This window comes from Solanum tuberosum, unplaced genomic scaffold, assembly GCF_000226075.1.
Source record: "Solanum tuberosum cultivar DM 1-3 516 R44 unplaced genomic scaffold, SolTub_3.0 scf00472, whole genome shotgun sequence".
In the NCBI taxonomy this organism is placed as follows: domain Eukaryota; kingdom Viridiplantae; phylum Streptophyta; class Magnoliopsida; order Solanales; family Solanaceae; genus Solanum; species Solanum tuberosum.
Window position 1 is genome coordinate 287055 of NW_006239396.1, and position 15556 is coordinate 302610.

Consider the following 15556-nt stretch of genomic DNA (forward strand, 5'->3'; position numbering starts at 1 on the left):
TTTTTTTTCATTTTTTCCTTATTAATTACATATTATTAATTAATAATAAAAAACCATAAATAGATTAATCATTTATTAAATAAATGGAAATTGATTTTTAAAATCAGATTTTTGAATTAATCTTAACAAGTTAGAGTGAATTAAGGAAACTGACTATTCTTAATTAGTTTGGATCCCTTATTTCATGCTAATCATTAATTAATTACAATAATTTCAAATTAAATTACAGCCCACAATTTCAGTTTTTTACTTTATTATTTCTAATTCCATTTTTTTTTAAATTTTCGTTTGTCTTTTTATTTATTTTTTAAGTATTTTTCAATTAATAAAAACATTTTTTTTTTTTAACTTGTTATAACCTGAAATATTTAATGTTATAGCTTGAAAGTCTAAATCTACTGCTATAGCTTGAAAATAGTACTATAATATATGTCATATATGAAATTTACACTTTAATTAAAGGCCCTATAAAATAGCAGCTCAACTCAGCCCTAATCGAGCAACGGGTTGGGACGAGTTGGCGCTTCAACTAAAAAATGAACAATATTACTCTCTTAGAAAGAGTATCTAAGAGTATCGAACGTTGACGTTTATGAACACGACATCAATACATACAAATTTTCATTTATGAATCATACACTTCAGTGAGTACTTAGAAGAATACATTTATGAATCATACACTTCGGTGAATACATACAATGATACAAAAATACACAATGGTTGACGTAATATTTAGCGGAAAAATGTTGATCATTCCACCATTCCTCCCACAAAAAACTAGCTAGTTTAAAAGACTTGATTTTTTATTTTTAAAAATATTTATTGATAAAAACATTACAAATAAAATACTACTAAAAATATATATAAAGAATATTTTTAAATATTCATATCCCATGGGCTGGCCTCTGAGGCTTGCGGGTTGAGCCTACGAAGCTAGCGGATCAAATGAGGTTGGGCTAAAGAGCTTCGTTCCTAAATGGGCCCAAAAAATTAGGTCCAACTTCACTTAATTTAAGGGTTGGATTGGACCAGCCTAGCGGGTCAAGCCCATTTTGACAGCTCTACTTGCAATACTATGGTTACATTTAGACAGTAACTTTTCACCTTAAATTTACATAACAAACCAAGAAAGTTTTAAACACAACAATAATCACCCAACAGTAGTTCAAACATATCGTTAGGTGTAAGAAGAGTTGTTCCGCCTAAAATTAATTCGACTTCAGGCCTGCTCCTCGAACCTATTGGTACAACAAGGAGGGACTGTTATATCACGTAGCATCAACGAGCATGGGTTGTATAATAGACTAAATTTCTTATAACAGATCTAAAAGAACTTTCAGTTCACGATGCAGCCTTTATAACATTTTGTTCGTCTCTTCACCAATTATCAAAACTCTGTTTTCTTTCTTAATGGAGTTTTTTTTGCCCTTTTTTTTGGAATTCTTCTGTGTCACAAATATATGAACTCTATTCAACTTTATGAAGGCATAATTTTTCATTGTTTATTATATTTCATATACTACAATTTGAAAAATACTTGAACTTAATAGCATTGTTTCTAAAAATTGTTCTTAAAGAACTCCTCCTCATCCTCTTGTTTCTACAGTTTCTATTTTTTAACTACAAAAAGTGCTAAACATATTAGACCACCCATTCAAGTTTAACACTTTAGTGATAAGGTTCACAATAATTAAATTTGTATATCTTAATGATTCGTAACTGGCAACATAGTACACAATATATAATTGTAGTGAATATAAAATTGTATGTGCATTTATTAGTAGCTAAATTAAACTTGTACCTTATATAAATGGATAAATGTCTGAAAAATACTCCAACTTTGGTCAGATTTGCTGTTGCGATACTAAACTTTCATAAGGACCTTTTACCTCCCTAAACTATTTAATACCGTATTTTTTACCCCTGAACTATTTAATAGTGTATTTTAAAGGTATATATGTGCCCACGTGGACACATTACTATTTATAATTTTGTATTATTTTTTATGTCCACGTGGACAAATATATATGTTTAAAATACGATATTAAATAGTTTAGGGAGGTAATAGGTCCTCATGAAGTTTAGTATCGCAACAGCAAATCTGACCAAAGTTAGGATATTTTTCAGACCTTTATCCCTTATATAAAAGATGAGTTATTGGGGTCCAAGTTGTTGTTGTTGCTAAGGTTGTTGTTGGTTCACACTTCACTGCTAAGAGAAGCCACATAGGATCTGAGGCTTGGGCAGCATAAAAGACTTGAGAAAACAAAAGGGAGAACTGTTTAATTTTTTATGCATCTATTAAAAACTTCTATCATATTTTGCTAAAAAGAACCTAAACATTGTACTTCTTTTTTTCAAATAAATAAATCACATTCACAAATTTTATCCCTCTATGCCACAAATCACAAGTGATCCATAAACTTAACTGAAGTTCCAAGATCAGTTATATATTAATCAAGAGTGATGTCTTAAATGGAGCAATATGGTCAATGAAGATTTATATAGCTAATCTCAACTTAATTGAAATTGTGACGTCATAGTTCTTGTTGCTAGTTTAGACTTAAAGTCCAAAAATAATTCACAAGTTAACAAAATATGAAATTGTATTACATTATCTCTTATCTACAACACAAATTCAAAAGAATGACTAGCTTTAATAAAGAAATTAAGGTTTTTGCTTCTCCATGGCTACATCTTCAATATATCTCTCCATGAATTTGAGATTCACACATTCATGGATCTGAAAGCATCTAATTTGATCAGATCTATGGGGGAATCTTATTATTCAGACTCTTTTCAAAACACTAATTATTTTCCGTAAAGTTCAAACAACATGAATGCGACTTAAAATATCGAAGGGAGTTATTCATACTCAAGCAAATGAATGAATGCAAATGAACCATTTCGCAGAGTTCAAGGGTACATGTGGATCGATTAAGAGTGACAACTAAATATATATAGCGAGATTGACTACACTTATAGAAATTTGTCGACTTTTTTCTTTATTGTTATAGAATGAGAATTGTTTCTAACAGTACAATGTAACTTTACACCTAAATATTATCTCATCACCGAAAGCATCCTATAAAATAAGAGTCGGTTACCGATCGATAAATCATCTTCACAACCGCTTAAACTTGCCAGATAAGTATAAGTTAGCTGTCCACCGCCTTTTTCATAATCGAGATGGTTTAACGACAAAAGGTAGAAATAAAAAAAGAGAAAACACATTAATTTTTTATTTATCTTTCATCAATAACCACAACACGTTCATTTTAAATTCCGTAACAATTTTTAATGCCAATCAACCTTTAATTATTTTTCATCGACCAACTAAAAAATTATGATAGTTAGTTATTGTTATTGTTTCTTTCTTTCAATATAGTATATAATGCTTTTCTTATTATTTGTCATCGTATTTTCACTTGCGTAGTTTTTATATTTAAAACTATCCAACCCTGAAAATTGCTCTTCTTTTCTTCATTTAAATCAAAGGTCTATCAGAAACTATAAGAAATAAGTCTCCACATTTACAAGTAAAAAAGTAAAATCTACATAGTATACATAAAATTATTTTCAAATTACAATAATTTAATTTAAAAGACAATAATTGATTTGAATCAAACTATTAACGGAAAATATGAATAAATCATTTGCAAAATATAGACATTTTCTCCCATTTGGTATTTCATGTGAATTGTGAGCAGAAACTTAGGGCAATAATTTCCAGGTGGTCAAACAGGGTAAGCGAAAAAAAGCCAAATCTCCAAATTACACCCCCAAAAGGCGCAGATAAAATAATCGTTCACTCGAACGAAATCCTTCTCTCTCTCTCTCCTCTTTCGTCCGGGCGATCTCTCTGTATTTCATCGCCGAAGGTATGAATTTTTCTGCTTTTGTTCACTTCGCAATCCTCGCCGGAACTTCGTTTTTGTTTTTACATGCTATAATTAAGTATGCTTTTTGTTGTGCGTATGAACTCAGCAGATATGTCTTTTTTGTGGTAGATCAATCTTATGAAATGAGGTGTAGTTGATTGTGTGAAAGGTTAAATTCATGTGTTTTTTTCTGTTTATTGGTGAAGTTTTAATGATATAATTATGTATGATTTTGTGTGCGTATGAACTCAGCAGATATGTGTCTTAGTGGTAGATCAATCTTATGAAATGAGGCGTAGTTGATTGTGTGAAAGGTTAAATTCATGTGTTTTTTTCTGTTTATTGGTGAAGTTTTAATGATGTAATTATGTATGATTTTGTGTGCGTATGAACTCAGCAGATATGTGTTTTTGGTGGTAAATCAATCTTATGAAATGAGGAGTTAATATTTTAAAGAGAGAAGTACCGAAAGCATTTCTGAACTTGTGTAAATTATTAGTTTCATTTCCGAACTACTGACAGCCTTAAAAGCATTCCTCTACTTTACTAATAAACTTAGATATACCTTCAATATACCTCTGATCTACCACATGATATAGCAAGTGGTCTCAAACTCTTGTAAGAGTATGGAGCTCTTAATGAAAAGCCAAGAGAAGTGTTGAGAACACCCCTAAACTTGGTGAGAATTTAGGAGTGTATTCCACTCATATTGCAAGATTGAGGGTGTATTTAAGTTCAGTTAATCAAGTAAATGAGTGTTTTTAAGGTTGTCATTAGTTCGAGGATGAAATTAATAATTCGTGCCGAATTTAGGGATGTTTTCAATACTTTTCTCTTTCTTAAAACGTCACTGAATTATGAGAAATCATGTAACAAAGTCATTGAACTTTGTTTTATATCAATAGAATCAGTCAACTTAAAGATTTTATCTTCAAAAACCACTCAACTGCATTTATCATTAAAATAAATTTAACATGACAAAATAATATATATTTTTATGTATATAATTATGAACCCCATGAATAAATAAAATTATAAAATCTATTTATTATTATACCCAACCCACCCACAAATTGGGTTCATCTTAAAACTAAATATGTATGTGATTGTGTTACAAGTAGTCAACAGAACAACTTTCTCTGTTATGATTCAAGGAACACAGTTCACGAATTTCTTGAGGCCATTGTGTTTCTGGGATAGAAATTTTTTGCCGCATTTCAAACTGGTGCCGTATGAATGTTAATTAAATCACAGAACTCTAGCTGAAATACCATAACTGCAAGTAAAATTAGAACCTCAATCCTCACAATTTGAAACCTCAATACCACATATTATATTTATAGTTCAATCAAAGCCATAGATTTAGCTGTAGTCATTACTAAACCTCAATCCCCAATTAGCTAGTAGATGATATAGAGGAAGCTGCTGTATTTAGTCTTTAGATGAACTCAGTTTGTGGGTGGATCAAGTATGATGATAAATAGATTTCATAATTTTATTTATTTATGGGGTTCATAATTATATACATAAAAAATATTTTATTTTGCCATGTTAAATTTATTGTAATGATAAATGTAGTTGAGTGATTTTTGAAGATAAAACCCAAGTTGAGTGATTTTATTGATATAAAACAAAGTTAAATGACTTTGTTAGATAATTTCTCAGACCTTTTAAGATATTAACTCTGAAATGAGGCGTAGTTGATCGTGTGGAGGTTAAATTCATGTGTTTTCCTGTTTATTTCATGCTATAATTATGTATGCGTTTGTTTGCTTATGAATTCTGCAGATATGTGTTTTTGTGGTAGGTTAACAGCCATATTAATTATAGTCTTAGATTAATCTTCTGAAATGAGGTGTAGTTGATTGTGTGGAAGGTTGAATTCATGTGTTTTTCCTGTTATTTCGTGTTTTATGTGTGTGTATGAACTCCGCATATGTGTTTTTTGTGGTAGGTTAATGGACTTGTTTATTGTAGTCTAAGATCAATCTTCTGAAATGAGGTGCAGTTGATTGCGTGTAAGGTTAAATTCATGTGTTTTTGCAGTTCTTAGTAACTTGAAACTGAATAAAAATATGTTCTTTTTGTTTTGTTTTTCTTTTCGATTAATTGGTTACTGAATGACAGTATTGATTTTCTTCCATTGAGTTTTTTTGCATCAATGGAGACATGGATCTGCTTGGGATATTCCTCATATATTTCTTAATTCCCAAAGTGTCTTGAGTTTCTTTTTGTTCTTTTTTGAGTTTTCGGTTGTTTTGGTAATTTGCTAAGGGTTTATTTATGGCGGTATAAAGGGATAGGTTACTTAAGGTTAATTAGTGGTATGGTAAGTGTCTATAGTAATTAGTAAGTTGAAAAATAAGGTAAGTGACCTGCTATAGGACAAACTATATTGATAGTGTAGCTAGTTTTAACTTTTTTTATTTAATGGTGGTGTCTGGGCTGCCCACACCTCAACCATTCCAGGTGGTCAAAGTGGGCAAGTGAAAAAAAGCCAAATCTCCGTATAAAACCCCCAAAAGGCCCAGATAAAACAATCTTCACTCAAACGAATCCTTCTCTCTCTCTCTCTCTCTCTCCTCTTTCCTCCAGACGACCTCTCCGTGTTTTATCGCCAAAGGTATGATTTTCTCCATTTTTGTTCCCTTCGCAATCTTCGCCGGAGCTTTTTTTTTCTTTCTTCTTTCCATGCTATAATTATGTATGCTTTTTGTGTGCGTATGAACTCCGCAGATATGTGTTTTTTTGAGGTAGATCAATCTCTTATGAAATGAGGCGTAGTTGATTGTGTGAAAGGTTAATTTCATGTGTTTTTCCTATTTATCGGTGATTTTTTCATGCTATAATTATGTATGATTTGGTGTGCATATGGACTCTGCAGATGTGTTTTTGTGGTAGGTTAACAGCCATATTAATGATAATCTTGGATCAATCTTATGAAACGAGGTGTAGTTGATTTGTGGAAGGTTGAATTTGTGTTCTTTTCCTGTTATCTCATGAGTTCTGTGTGCGTATGAACTCCACATATATGTGTTTTTGTGGTAGGTTAACAGCCATATTAAATTATAGTCCAAAATTAATCTTCTGAAATTCGTGTGTTTTTGCAGTTTTTAGAAACTTGAAACTGAATAAAAATATGCTCTTTTTGTTTTTGTTTTTCTTCGATTCGTTTGTTACTGAATGACAGTATTGTTTTTCCTCCATTGAGTCTTTTTGCATCAATTGAGGCATTGATCTGCTTGGGATATTCCTCCTAATATTTCTTAATTCCCAAACCTTGAGTTTCTTTTTGTTCTTTTTTGAGTTTTCAGCTGTTTTGGTGATTTGCTAAGGGTTTATTTATGGTGGTGTAAAGGAATAGGTTATTTAAAGCTAATTATTGGTAATTGGTAAGTGTCTATAGTAATTAGTAAGTTGAAAATTAAGGTAAGTGACCTGCTATAGGATAACATATATTGATAGTGTAGCTAGTTTGAACTTTTTTTGACCCCCACACCTCAACTATTCCTTTGTGAACTTGCTACCTCTTACCAACACAAAATAATTTTAACAATGTTAGTGTTTATAATTTTAATCCATTTATAAATATGGATTACTAGTGAAAAATGGATTGTTAGAAAAAAAAACAATTTTTCATGGACTTGCTTTTCATGGAAATGGAATATTGGGTATAGATTGATACTGTAGCTTTTTTTGGTAACGGTGGTGTCAAAAGTATTTGCTATTAATAGGGCTTCAAGCTCTATTTTGGGAATTTAGTTTAGTATTAAATAGTTTCTCCTCGAATAGTTGAATTTGGATTACAGTGCTAAATTTATGTTGTTTTCTGCAACGCGGAGTTTAACGGTCGGTTTTTGTCTGTTCAGTAGGTGGCAATGATAATAGAAAGCTGGATCCATTAAGCACCACGTGGATATACGATCATCACTTTTGTTTGTGTTAAAAGTCCAGCCTGTGCCTGATTTGTACTTGAAGGGTCTTCTGAGAAATAGAGGACCCTTCAGACAGGATTTCTTGAGTTAACTTCGAGCTGTTAACTACAACACAAGTTTGTTTGCATAGGCGGTCAGGGTAAAGGTGGTCGGTTTGATAAACATGCCAGCTGTACAAAAGCTTTACAACGCCTGTAAAGCATCACTTTCTACTAATGGACCCATATCAGAAGATGCTCTTGAGAAAGTCCGTTCCCTCTTAGGTTGGTGTCATAAAAAATTCAATCTCTTTTTAAATCGTACTTAATTGTTGGACACGTGTATAGGTTTCAATCAACCACGTGATTTAGTTGATTCATTTGGTTTTTGTTCTAGTTTCTCTATTTATATCTAGAAGGAGAGCCTTGGAACAACGGCAAAGTTGTCTCCGTGTGACTTATAGGACACGGGTCGAGCCATGGAAGCAACATTAGGGTACACAGTCTATATCACACCCCTTGGGGTGTGGCCCTTCCCCGTACCTTGCGAGAACGTGGGGTGCGTTATTCACCGGGTTGCCCTTTACTTATTTCTACATGTTGGTGAAGGCTGTTTTTTTTGGGGGGGGTTGTAGTACAACTTTTCATACGGAAATGTACTACGTTGACATCAGGACAACACAGTAGAAAAGATGAACATTTTTTTTGGATCATGCTTGTTCCGTATCTTTTGCTTAGTAGTTGGAGTAGAATTATGCCTATCATTTTTATATTCAAGTAAAATCTCTTTTGCATTAAGTAGATTTAGCATCCTTCTTTTTTTGGAAACATTTTACTTGACTATTTCTTACACCATTTTTGAGATCAGGCACTATGAATTTATTTATATTAAGAAGAGACAACAACAACATACTTAGTGTAGTTACACAAGTGGGGTCTAAGGAGGTTAGTTTGTACGCAGACCTTACCCTTGCCTTGGAAGGTATAGAGATTGATTCCGATTATAAAGAGAAGAGACTGGACACTATAATTTTCAGTCAGTTTTCCGCAAGTTGATAAATTATGTCTTTGTTGGTGGTATTATATTAAAAGTTTGATGTCTTAACTATTGCATGCATCCCGGGGTAAATGGTGAAATGTATTATCAGCTAAAAGGACAAATCACTGTCTGGCTGTGCTCTGGGCATAAATACGCTGGTAAACATAGTTCCCTCTAACAAAATCTGTTGGAGAACATTAAATTCATTCCTTTTAAGTAAATGAAAAGATTATGCTAGTTATTACCATGCAAACTGAAGATGGGTGCAGCCTTGCATGTGTAGCAAATGAGCCAGACATGTTGCATTATCTGTGTTATTAATGGGTTATCTATATTTTTCTTGTCGAGCAAACTAACATTATCTTTGAAATGAGTGTTCAGATTAGTTTTTGTACTTGAGCTCTCTGGGGGTGGGCATAGTTTGGCCCAACCCGACATCAAACTTTTTGGATATTTGGTTTAGATTTTTGGATTCAAGGTGGGGAATGGATATCAATTTAGTTTTGGGGGGCATAAGTCGTGTGGGGAGAGTGAGTTGAAGTCTGTTTTCCCCAACTTAGATAGTATATCGTGCGAGAAGGAGATGACAGTACAATTATGTGGGCCACATGTGGGGAAAGGTCACCGAGATTTGAGATTTAGAAGGAACCTTTGGGATTGGGAAATGGAGGAATTCCAATGCCGGATTGAATTCTTATATATAGGCACAGTGTTTCTTGTAACATTGTTGACTTGTGGAGATGGCATGGGAGTAGGGATGGTTTGCTTACTGTCAAATCACATTATCAGAGCTTGCTAGTGAAGAGGAATAAGATTTTCCATATCATCATTCTATTTGGATCCCCTGGGCACCTACGAAGGTGTGCTTCTTTATGTGGTTGGCATTTGGCAACTAGGGGAGTGATCTTGGAGTAGAAGCCTTGAGGAAGAGGAAGATAACCTATGTTAGTTGGTGCTACTGCTACATGTTTAGATTCTTCAGAGAAGATGTAGATCATCTTTTGTTGCATTGCTATGTGGCTACATGGGTATGGGTGTTGGTTTTAATTGGTTTGGGATATTATGGGTGATGCCATGCACAGTGAAGGAGGCATTGCATAATTGGGCATTCAGGAGAAGGAAGAGAAGACAAAGATCTTGAGATTTTGATCCGTTAGCCATCATATGGGTTCTTTGGAGAGAGCTTCTACGATTATAGAGGATTGCTGTTCTTTTGTAGGGAACCATATTTAATTGTAGGTTCTCTCTTTTGGTATACAACTTGTATACAAATTTTCCCATCATTTATAAATTTATTTACCTTGTCCAAAAGAAATTCTGCACAAAAGATGTTGAAAAAATACAATAGTACCCTAAATCTGGAGATTCCATAAACGACTTCAATCTGTATAAAAATTATTTGATGTGAAAGACACTAAATTAGGATATTTAAGGAATACCAAAACTAAAGTCTCCTTGGAGATTTGGCGCACCTCAAATCAAGCAAATTTATATTCCTGATGTTTTCCAAGGCTTGCATTCTTTTTCTTTCCCCTTCTTGTAACTTACTTTAACTTCATGACTGAATTGAGCTATGCTGTAGGCAGCCACTAGCACCACTCACCCTGATGCAGAACTCCATGTCCATTGTGATACAATGAATGACAGCAAGCTGTTGATGTAAGTTCCATTGAAAAGGATATTCGTTACAATTTCAGCCAATTATTCTCTCGAAACTAACCAGACAGAACTCATGGCTGGAAGAAACCCTCTTCGTAGTTTCTGTACCTCCTTACAAACTGGCCTCCAAGCTGTTGTGTTCCTCATGGAGTATAAGTTGAAGTCAAGTGATAATTTCCAGCAAACTAAACTAGTTAAATGGTAGCAGCTTGCAGATTGTAGGTACATTTAGGCAGTAACTCAGTAACATTGAAATATGGAATGTTGCAAGGAACAAATTCAGATAAGACGAACTGAATAACTCAACATATGCCATCGTTTTAAAAATCCCCTGCTCCCCACTACCCTAACAAAAAGAAGAAGAAAATCAGCAAAGTCTCAGTGTTCAAGTTTGCCAACACTGCAGGAAGAAAATATACGCGATGTTTCTAGATATCTTCACACTAGCTAAGAAAATAAATATAGGTGTTGCCGATCGAGATTTAAATAGAATAGAAGTCAAATTTGGGGTTTTGTTGTGGAGATGTGGAAGTGTCTATGTGGGATTGGCAAAGAGGTTTGGCCTATATAGGCAGAGAGGAGGCTAGTCTAGATGAAAGCGTCAAGGTAAAGATGGTTATATTAAAAATCATTGAAATGAAAGCTACATGATCCTTTATCTGAGAAACTACTATCTAATTGCTAATTTGCTATCGGTATGACTAGTGTGAAGCTTTCTTATCAAATATTTTGGAACCATTTTACCTTCCTAAGAAATTAAAAAGTGTATTGAGTAACAATAGGCGTAAATGCTTGCTGTAGGGTTTTATATGGATTGCTAGTGCATCTCCAAGTCTCATCACATTTTGTGGGCTAGGTGGTTAGAAAACAACCTTAATATAGTTCTTCTGTTGGAGTTATAAGATCTCTGAGTGCAGGAATGACTTTCTAATTTAATTTTAGTGCAAGGAAAGGCAAAAAGCAACTTGAATACAATTATTTAAGAAACTGAACTCTAGTTCACCAAAATTAGGTGAGGTTTGTTGGGAAGGTGGGAAAATGGAGCCGAGATTCTCAAGGAAATTAATGAGCTGATGCATCATGAATATGATTGAAACATTAGACAGACTCCAAACTATTGTTTGAGAGGATAGGTCTGTTCCAGGATCAGAGTGGCAGAGTTGGGTAAGATGGTACATAATCAGTTTAAGCCTATAGGGAATCCCATATGTCTATCAGTTGTGGTATGTTTATAATATCAAGTTTTAGCAAGTTTTTTTAAGCAACTCTTTTTAGCAAGTTTTTCGTATTGAGAATGAAGGTCTGTGCTTCTTAAGCCGAGGATCTAATGGAAACAACCTCTCTCTACCCCACAAAGGTAGATAAGGACTACATAGACCGCACCCTCCTCAGACCCCACTTGTGTGATTACATTGGGTATGTTGTAATGAAGAATCTGTGCAGAACATTCACAACTTTGTTCCAACTCTTTTTACACAAGTGCATTGAGGCTAATGAAGCGTCTGGGTGATTACAATACTCTTAAGAAACTCCTGATGATGAATGTCCAGATCCTATAATTGGTTCATATAGTTTTTATTTATTTACAAGTATTTATCAGATTGGTTATTTGATATCCTAGCTACAATGTAAAGGTGGAAACATCCCATTCAGTTTTCTGCTACGACAACAGCCACTTACTGCAAAGAACGAATGGGATGTTATAGCACACATGAGATGGGAAAATCAACGTAGAATTTTTTAGCAACTGAAGCACAAATGAAGAACCAAATACTTGCAGCAGAAACCAAAGTATCTAGAGCTTTCACTCCTGATAGATCAAATTAAGATTCATTTCATGGAGTCCAGTTGCCCTATTTCATTTCTCCTTTGTGCAAAAAAAGGAAAACTATAAGTGCCACCAGGATTTGGTATAGTGGTAAGAGTGCAACTTGTGATGAGTGGTTAGGCACACTTCACCAATTTGATCTTTGAACCTTGAACCCTATCACAAACAAAAACTTGGTATTTAAGTGGAGAAGGGTAGATAGGTTGGGCCATTATCCACGAACAGTGCACCGCTGACCCTCTAAGATTTCTTGGTTGTTAAAAAAAAGAAGGAAAACAAACAATTTTAAAATTGAAATTAGTCTCTAAATGTATTCCACTCTTAATTATCATGAAGGGTTCGGGGGCGGGTAGGGGTTTAGATTGATGCTAAGATGTAGAGATGAAAAGGGGGAGGCTGGTACTATTTAATCCAACGATAGGTATTAAGGATTTACCTTGTTCATTACAGGGGTGAAGTGGAAAGTAACAGGGAGCGGCTTTGTGGACTGAATGAGGAAGAAAAGTCTATGGAAAGAACTGGAATCTGAGTTCTCCATGTGAAGCTGTTGTGCTACTTGGAGGGTGATTGAAGGAACAAGGAGTTTTGCTGGATCTATTAGTTATATGTAGAGAAAATAGGGGCGTCGGTGCATTGTTAGGAAATGAAGAGATTAGGGTCCATGATTCTGTATAAAACCTTGCCTTTTCTGTAAGGGTGACAAATTTGGGAACCAGATGATCTCCTTCTCCCATCTGCAACCTGAGCCGACTGAGCCAAGTCAATTTGGTTTGATGCAGGTTTTATTCAAGTTGTTGGAATTGTTCAGTCTCTCATTTTTGAAACAGGGATTGATTTTAACTTGTAGCCTTTTTTGTGAAGAGTCTGTTCCTTCCTGAAAGTCCGAAACATTTTCATGTTTGTCATTCTTTTGTTAGATACTGCATAAAATCACATAATTCAATGATTTAAATAATTTTTTGGGACCCTTTTCCTTAGTTTCTAAATTCTCATGTATATAACTACTATGTATTGGGACCATGAAGTGAAAGTGTCGATTATTTGTTGAATCCTTTGCCTGATACCCCAGATTTATATTGTTCTAATCTTGAAATTCTCATGCAATTGGTGTGTCGGCTATTCATTTTGTTTCAGACAAAATCAAGCCTTCTGATGTAGGTCTTGAGCAGGAGGCACAACTTGTCAGGACTTGGAAAGGTACCATGCATGAGCGTAATGGGGGTTTACGACCAATCCTGCCAATCAAATACCTACACTTGCATGAATGTGAGAGCTTCACTGTAAGTGTTGCAGAACTGTCAGCTTTATATTTTTTCCATCAAGAGTAATGATGCGGAGATGTATGAAAATTGCATAATTGAGATCCGTTAGCCTGTTGAATGTTCTTACAGATGGGAATATTCTGCATGCCACCTTCTTCAATCATTCCTTTACATAACCACCCTGGGATGACCGTTTTAAGCAAGCTTATATATGGTTCCTTACATGTGAAAGCTTATGATTGGATCGATAGTCCGGGTCCTTCAGTTCCACCCGAAGGTGTGTACTATTTGAAATGGATGTTTCTATAAAAGATGTCTAGTACCTTCTCAATAGACATTTAAACATGCTCCTTCTTGAAACTTCATTTAATTGCAGGACATGGGTTGTCTCATGCCATGTTTTGATGTCCAATTAATTTGAGACGACATCAGTGCTTGGTTTTTCCTATGGAATTTTATTAGTAGGAACACATTTCCTCTATCTACTTCACTTGGACTTGGTGTTATTTGATTGACATTTCCTCTGTTATTATATTTCAGTGTGATTAAGATAAACTCAACAAACATGCAATTGTTTCCTCTTTTTTTTTTCCTGGTTTTGTTTTGGCCTTCTGATGCTTTATTTTAAGAATTCGATAACTATAGGTCTTGCTGACTGAAACTAGGTTGGTACCTTGGTAAGTTGAGTAGATGTTGTATTTGAGAGTTTATGTAGAATATGTATCATAAATGATCACTGTTAAGTTCAGTAGACTAGCAATGTACAACAGTTAATTCACATATTTTGCAGAATTCTGTATTTCAGTAGTTCTGCATGTAGCTAAATTGCTTATAGAAGATTGATAACTGGACAAATGGTGACCATTCATATCTTGTCTGCATGGAAAGAAAGTACTAATATGTTCAATTTATACTCGACACTAGATCCTTGTAATTACGATTTATTACCAGATAGACGCTGGCAATTTGCATCATTTGGCTGGAAGGATGTGTTCTTCTGGAATTTTTTCTGATTGGGGTCAATGTTTGTCGTGAAATGATTTTACTGCTAAATTTTTTATTCTAAGGTTGAACTGGCATTTACTATGTTCATTACCGTTAAATGTTTTCAGGTGCAAGACCAGCTAAACTTTTTAAAGATTGTGAGATGTCAGCTCCATGTGGGACAACTACTCTGTATCCGACGGCTGGAGGCAATATTCATTGTTTCAAAGCTATAACCCCTTGTGCTATTTTTGATATCCTGTCTCCACCCTACTCTTCTGATGACGGACGTCATTGCACTTATTTCCGAAGGTCTCCTCGAGGGGATCTACCAGGTAAATACTCTGGTGCCAACTTTTATATGGATATGAACATTCAACTGTATTACAAATCTTACTTTAAATACTTTAGGTGAGCTCGAGGTCGATGGGGAGATGTTCACAGATGTGACTTGGTTGGAAGAGTTTCAACCTCCCGATGACTTTGTCATCCATCGAGGCCAATACAAGGGTCGTACCATCAAACCTTAGGGGATGGTTCATTTTTGGTTCTATCGATCAACTTTTTGAATGCGGTGATTAGTTGATTTGGGCGTTATTGAGGTGAAGTTGTTATATGTCTAGACAATATGGAAATAATGACTGATGTTTTCTAGAGAATAGGCCATTTTCTCATGTACATATTATATACCATAACATTAATTTAGATATCACCTTAAATTAGTGCTTTTAAACTTTATAGTCGCACTATATGTAACTTTTTTTTTTCATTTTTTAGTGCTCTCTCCATTTTTTGCTCCTTTGCTTACTCGAATCCACGATCTTAGGATCAGAGGTGAGAGGTGCTTATCATTCGAGCAATTCCCTCTTGTCATATGAATGCACTTATTAGGATGCTTGAGTGTGGTCTAGGAGATCTAATTGGAACCAATTAATTTCAGGATATTTGGTTAAAAGTTATCAAGAATTTCTTCTCTTTGGTTTTCCATGG

General features: G+C 34.4%; 1 protein-coding gene across 2 annotated transcripts; it reads left to right on the plus strand.

The window, feature by feature from the left end:
- The first annotated feature begins 3707 nt into the window (after nt 1–3707).
- On the plus strand, nt 3708–15342 carry LOC102585230 (plant cysteine oxidase 4-like). Of its 2 annotated transcripts, none has more exons than XM_006364037.2 (6): nt 3708–3881; nt 7751–8079; nt 13455–13600; nt 13712–13859; nt 14695–14901; nt 14978–15342. In XM_006364037.2, exons 2-6 carry the CDS (start codon nt 7980–7982, stop codon nt 15094–15096), a joined length of 720 nt encoding a protein of 239 aa, XP_006364099.1. In that variant the 5' UTR covers nt 3708–3881; nt 7751–7979; the 3' UTR covers nt 15097–15342. The 2 variants fall into 2 exon arrangements, with proteins under 2 accessions (XP_006364099.1, XP_006364100.1); XM_006364038.2 differs by having other exon boundaries at nt 7754–8079.
- Nucleotides 15343–15556: the final 214 nt, after the last annotated feature.

Coding starts and splice junctions, on each gene's coding strand:
- LOC102585230 (XM_006364037.2), top strand. CDS start 7,980: ATGCCAGCTGTACAAAAGCTTTACAACGCCTGTAAAGCATCACTTTCT. Junction 13,601..13,711: donor ATGAATGTGAGAGCTTCACT/GTAAGTGTTGCA, acceptor ATGTTCTTACAG/ATGGGAATATTCTGCATGCC. Junction 14,902..14,977: donor TCCTCGAGGGGATCTACCAG/GTAAATACTCTG, acceptor TAAATACTTTAG/GTGAGCTCGAGGTCGATGGG.